Raw genomic sequence first — 6,170 nt, forward strand, 5'->3', positions numbered from 1 at the left:
TTTTTTAGATGAAAATCTAAAAGCGATCATAGCATTTCAGACCAGTAATAAGATTTTATCAGATTATGATCCCTTTAGTGGCACAATCTGTGTTTTACCTAAATAGCCTGATGAGGCTCAAATACCTCATGCTAGCCTCTTTCTCTGTGGTGTCACACGTCCAGAGCAGAAGAAGCTGAAATGTCACTGCTACCACATGGCCATCCCAAACAGCAGCAAGGACCTGACTGAAGCAGATATACCCAGGTAGATGTGGCTAGCAATCCATGCCTCCTTGCCCTCTGCTCCTTGCTGTCTTAAGACATTCATTCCCAGGGCAGTGGGGTGTATAGGGGATGGTTCCCACAGCCATACCCAAGCTTGAGACACCAAGCACTTACAGTCCCAGGTCTGCACATGCAAGAGGTTGACTTCTGCCCCTTGTCACCTCTTTGTTAATGGGGATGGTCTGGGGTCCCTAACCACTGCCTGTGTTACGTTGGCCGCTTACTGGGAGTCATAGCCACATTTTGGTGTGTAGGATGGACCATCAGGGATTTTACTCAGTATCTCCTGAGAGACATGAAGCTGCTGAAAGCACTGATGCTAACCTGGGTATTTTAGAAAGTCATCTCCACATAGCCGGCTAATCGTTACAGTGATGCTGATAGCTTGTGTATTTGCTGTTTGGGTTCACTATCCTGAAATCATTCACACACTCCCACGCCCACACACACCACGAAGAGAAGAAAACGATCGCATTCAGCGTGTTATTGCTGCAGATACGCAATGTATATAAACGTAGTGTGTATGACGGGGCAGTCGTGCATTTTTTTATAGGGGGGAAAAAAAAAAGATCCATAAACCACCCAGCGAGCGTACGCTCCCGGGGAGCGCCCTGCCGTGGGCACAGCCGCCCCGCCTCCGCCGAGGAGCAGCCGCCCGCACCTCGCCGGCCCCGGGGCGGCCCGGAGGCTCCGCCGCCGGCACCGCGGCTCTCTCGGGGTGCTCCACACTCCGCTACAAGCTGCTGGCACTGGGCACGCTATGCCGAGCCCAGCCGCTCCTCTCCGACCGTGCCGCGCTGTGCCGAGCAGAACCGAGCCGCACCGCCCCTCTCCTGTCCCCGCCCCAGCCGGTCCGGGCCCACCCCCCGGCGGCGGGGCCGCTGCGCCGCCGAGCCATGCGAGGCTTTAAGCGGCAGGTGCGGGGGAGTGGAGCACACGCGCAAGCGGCGGCTGCTGCGGCCCGGCGGTAGCGGCGGCGGGCGCCTTTCGGCTCGGCGGGAGCCGCGGCGGAGCGGAGCATGTCGGTGGCGACCGGGGGCAGCGAGGCGGCGGCGGCAGCAGCGGCCGGAGGCGGCGGGAACCGCGTTTTCTTCCAGAGCCCCCGCGGCGGCGGCGGCGGGAGCGGCGGCTCCTCCGGCAGCTCCTCCCGGGAGGACTCGGTGTCGGCAGCGGCGGCCGTGGTGCAGGTCCAGCAGCGGCGCCACCAGCAGGGGAAAGTGACGGTGAAATACGATCGGAAGGAGCTGCGGAAGCGGCTGGTGCTGGAGGAGTGGATCGTGGAGCAGCTGGGGCAGCTCTACGGCTGCGAGGTGCGGGGCCGGGGTCGCGGGGTCCCCGGCGCGGTTGCCGTCGCCGCAGTCCCCTCGCCCGCCGCTGCCTCCCTCGCCCCCGGCATCCTCCTCCTGCCCCGAGTTGCCTTTCGGCGGTGGGCAGAGGAGCGCTGTCACCGCCACCTCCAAATGACATTCCCGGTCCGCCGCCCCCACCCTGCCGCTGCCCCGCGCCTCAGTGGTGTCCCGGCGCAGGGAATGGTGAAAGGTGCCCCCTGTCCCATAGAAAGGGGGTCCCCCGTACCCTCCCGAGGTGAATGGTAGGGGACCGCCCTTTGGGGACGGGCGGTGGCTGCCGCACGGCCGGGCACGGAAGGGTCCCTCTCTTTCGGGGGGGCCCCGGCGGCTGTGGCAGGTCGGGGGTGCCAGGAGGTTCACCCGCGGCGGTGTTGGCCGGGAGCCGCTGTCCCCGCAGCCTTCCAGGGCAGGGCGGACCGGGGCTCGGAGGTGCCTTCCACGGGCTGGGCGGGCGTCGGTCTCCGTTAGACGCGAGCTAGCCCAGCGCCGGGGAGCCCGGCAGAGCGGTGTGCTGGGCGCAGGGCGAGCAGGAGGAGGGAGCGGGACCTGCGCGGGGGCTGTGCGGAGGCGGCTGTTGTAGAGGAAAGGCTCCGGTGCGGGTACGGTCTCCTCTGGATCGTGGTTTTGCGTTACCCCGACCTACAGGAGCGGGGTAGATACTGGCCAGGAAATCTCAGTGAGCAATTCGGAGATCATGAGGACGAGAATCGAAAACGCTGGGGGTTTTATGTACCTGATTTGTGGGTATGAAACCTGTTTTGCTGTTACTCTGGGCAAGATCGAGTGTTGCCAGAATGAATTCTCTTTTGTAGAGGACAGATGAGCAGGAGGATGTTTCAAGATTGTTCAAAGGAATGGCAACTGTTGCCTTCTTTGTGGAGATAATGATGTTGTAAGTAAAGGAAGTACCAGTACTTTGTTTTGTCAAAGCTTCATTAAAAATGTAGACCTTGTAATCCCCAGTGGATCGTATCTCCCTTCACCTCGGGTATTTACTCTTATAAAGGATCAAAACGTTAAGGCTAAACAGAGGTTCACACATACATTTCCCATCAGTAGTCTACTTCACTTTTGTTAGAGACTTCTGAAGTGAGATTTGTTGAAGCCACACGTGAATTTTGCAGTTAGCATGTCCAGGAGCCAACATCTCACACCAGGGCTCCTGAGCATGCTGGAGCTAGGAAGACAAGAGCTTGACAGTCCTTGAGGTGTGGATGTCTTGAGTGGATGTGAAAATGTAAATTACCTGGATGGAATATCTAGCACACACATAATACAAATGTTTAAAGAAACTCCTTTAATCTCAAAAGTAGTTTACTGGCAAATTTGTTAGAATGCCACATAAAAAATGTGCACATGGTAAGTTAAACCTCCTTAACTGTTCACATCCATGAGCTGTGGGAATGAAAGATACAAATGGAAACTCTAGTTAAAAATAATAAAAATGAGCAGTTCTTAGTCTTTGTCTTGGTGTGACATGCGTCTCCAGTCTCATGACTTGTTTGGCCACATAGCCTGTAGGCTGTGAGGATTTTTCTCAGGTCGGAAGTGTTTACAGTTGTTTGCATGAACTGATGATTCTGTGTCCGTGCAAGCTGATAATGTAGTTAGTGGCTGGCCTGCTGGATCTGTCCTCTGGTTTGACTCTTGTCATTCAAAAGCACCAGGCCTGTTTGGGCTGTGTACTTCTGACATAGAGGTGTACTTGTTCTGTTCATAAGAAAGGATATGGTACATAGGACCAAAGCAAAGCCCAGTGGAATTGTTGCTGCTCTTCGCAGTATTCAAATCACAGGCTTGTTGGAGGAAAATCTTTCATTCTTTTCCTTATTATAGTTGTTGCTTCCAACTGAAGTAGAAGGAGGTCTCCATTAAGGTGGAGACGATATATTGCTGCATAAAACTTTTTTGATGATTTGGTTTCTGAGGTGACTTTTAGGGGGAAAAACGGTTTAACATAACAGAACAAAATGTTTTCAGATTTGAAGGCCAAGGGCAAAATGTTTAAGTCATCTTCTGTTCTTCTTTGCTGTTATGCATGAACTCTATCCAGAGTCAGCACAGATGATGGAAGTGAAAAGGTCAAGCAATTAATACACTATCAGAATAAAGTTGAAGATGTATGATGAGTGTAGTGATTAAAGACAATAGCAATTTAATGCAAGATGCTTTGCTTGAATCTGCTTGAATTACTTCTAGGCTTAGAGATGTAGCTCTCAGGCTGAAATTTAATCACCTATGCAGACAGTTAATAACCCTGTCTGAGGGCAGGTTGGGAGGGGGTGGGGAATTGCTCACTTTAACTTCTGTGGAAGATACAGTAACTTCCCAATGCAATGACATTTAAGTTCTGGAATGATCTAAAATCTTCCAGGTTGTCAGAAATAGCCATTGAATTGTTAATCCTGGAAGAGCTAACCAATGTCAGTGTTTCATTGCTATTCTGATTCAGAGCTCTATTTCAAAGGAGCAGTGCACTTCATTTCTGGGAAGAGCAGAAATAAGTAGAGGGTACTTGCAGTGTGGTGCACTGGAAGTCTGTAAAAAGGCTTGCATGTTTCTTTGTGGGACTTAAATGTAGTGCCTGCTCACTGTTTTCCATTTAAATAATGTTTGCTATTATGCTGAGATTCATCAGTAAGTGGATACTTGCAGAAAGACTCCCTTTATTCAAAACTAAACATGTATTCATAGTCTCTCAAGTACTTGCAAGTTAAGTCAGCTATAAGCCTGTCTTGGCATGGTGACAAAGTTTAGGAGATGAGGTTGGGAAATAACGAGACAGGTTTGTTTGTGTTCTTTTTCTAGTGGATCTTGTCTTTACTGTACATTTTTAGTTTTAAAAATTGGATGCCAAGCAATATGATGGTTTTGGGAGTGTGGCTTAGAAGGAGCTGTTTGAGGCTATTTTTAATGCGGACCTCAGTTGTATGATACAGAGATTAGCTTTAGAAAGGTTACTTCCACATGATGCAGACTTTAGGGATAAAGGACCCTTTACCTGAATGGTATAAGTTACCAACATAGAAAACTTTAGTAGAACCAGAGAGACTTGAGCAGGATTTGTTTGGCACCAGAACCTGTCAGGTTAACGTACTCAGGTCAGGTGTGTCAGGTGAGTGTCAGTCTGGCTGTTTGCTTCTGGGACTGCTTCATTTAAAAAAAAAAAGTTTTATAACCTGTTTGTTCTGGTTTCTGTGAATGATGAAACTGAGGTTACAGTTGCAGGTTAGTATAGTGAAAATACAATGCCATAATTGCAGGACTTGAACTGGCTTCTGTGTTGACCTTTACTAGGTATCTTGGTGTAGATACAAAAATGCTGCTAGCAAGGATTTTCTTGCTATTTTCTAAGTCCGTGAGAGACTTTTCTCTCTCACAGAAGAGGCAGCAGAGCTATGTAAACAACCAAACACCTGCAGCCTTGAAAAGTCTTGTTTATAATACAGTAGAAAAATATTTTGACAATGGATGTTTTAGGATTTTGGCCAATCACCTCAAAGGGTGGCTGATCCTTGTCCAATTAGACTATGAAGAAAAAAGTCTATAAAAGAGTTTGTAAAATAATTAAATAAATCAATCTTGCTGCACAATTCCTGCCTGCTGGATCTTCTCTCCTCCTCCCGACGGCTGCGGGACATGGTAATATACCCTAAGGTTGCAGTAATATCTTGTTTCTAAAAATAGTTTCTCCACAGATGCTTTGTGTTTTGGGCTAAGTCCATTATTGGTTAAGAACTGCAAAATAATGCTGCACAGAACACCTTACATCATCATTATTCATTCCCTAATGGTTTGCAACTCGTAGTTCAGCATGAAAGTGGTGACAGACCAGTTTTCCAGATGTATAATTTGTGTTGTGTGCACCTGCCAAACTTGTATATGAAAAAAGAGACCACTGGATTTGTCCCCAGAAACCATTCAGCTTTACAGGTGAATTTCTGTGCTCTGGGGTCCTGTCTATCTAGAATTATAGCATTTGCTATAAATGGCACACAGATTTTTGCACAATAATGAAGAAAGATTTTGCTTGTGCTATGGGTTTGTTGCTGAATATTTTTTAATGTAGAGATTTGCGTGTGCAAATCAAATGAGCCCCTAGACTTTGCACTCTGAAAGCTGAATATAAGACTTGCCTTCTGAGTTACTGCTGAGCTTAGCTAAGTAATCAACTATTTTATTAGAGTATGTCTACTGATGTATGGAAGTCAGTGCTTGGCAGAGGATATGATGTTGTTCTGGAAGTACCAGGATGTTATGTCCAAGCTTATTATTTTTCCATTCCAGGAATGGAAATACCCTGAGATTGTGTTTAAAATTTCACTGTACAATAAAATAAATTTGGAAGAGCTGCCCATAAAGGCTCTTCAGGCATTTCATTTCAGAGTACAAATCTATGCCAGACTGAGAATTGTTATGTGTAAGATTTTCTTACACATAACTTCTGGTACAGATACTGCAATGGCAAGAGTGGCATGAAGCTCTGAAACGGGTAATGGATTGGCAGTGCAGTATTGGGGGGGGAGGGGAACAATTTAACTCAGTCCTGCATGGA

The 6,170-nt window shown here is 48.5% G+C and overlaps 1 protein-coding gene across 1 annotated transcript; it reads left to right on the forward strand.

Moving 5' to 3' along the window:
• The first annotated feature begins 1,128 nt into the window (after positions 1 to 1,128).
• PPP1R14C (protein phosphatase 1 regulatory inhibitor subunit 14C) lies at positions 1,129 to 4,980 on the forward strand. The gene has a single exon (XM_048298841.1). It carries the CDS (start codon positions 1,286 to 1,288, stop codon positions 1,859 to 1,861), a length of 576 nt encoding a protein of 191 aa, XP_048154798.1. The 5' UTR covers positions 1,129 to 1,285; the 3' UTR covers positions 1,862 to 4,980.
• The last annotated feature ends 1,190 nt before the right edge of the window (positions 4,981 to 6,170 follow it).

Source organism: Corvus hawaiiensis, chromosome 3 (assembly GCF_020740725.1).
Source record: "Corvus hawaiiensis isolate bCorHaw1 chromosome 3, bCorHaw1.pri.cur, whole genome shotgun sequence".
NCBI classification, from domain to species: domain Eukaryota; kingdom Metazoa; phylum Chordata; class Aves; order Passeriformes; family Corvidae; genus Corvus; species Corvus hawaiiensis.

What these genes read in the sequence shown, in the direction of transcription:
- PPP1R14C (XM_048298841.1), top strand. Translation starts at nt 1,286, where the DNA reads ATGTCGGTGGCGACCGGGGGCAGCGAGGCGGCGGCGGCAGCAGCGGCC.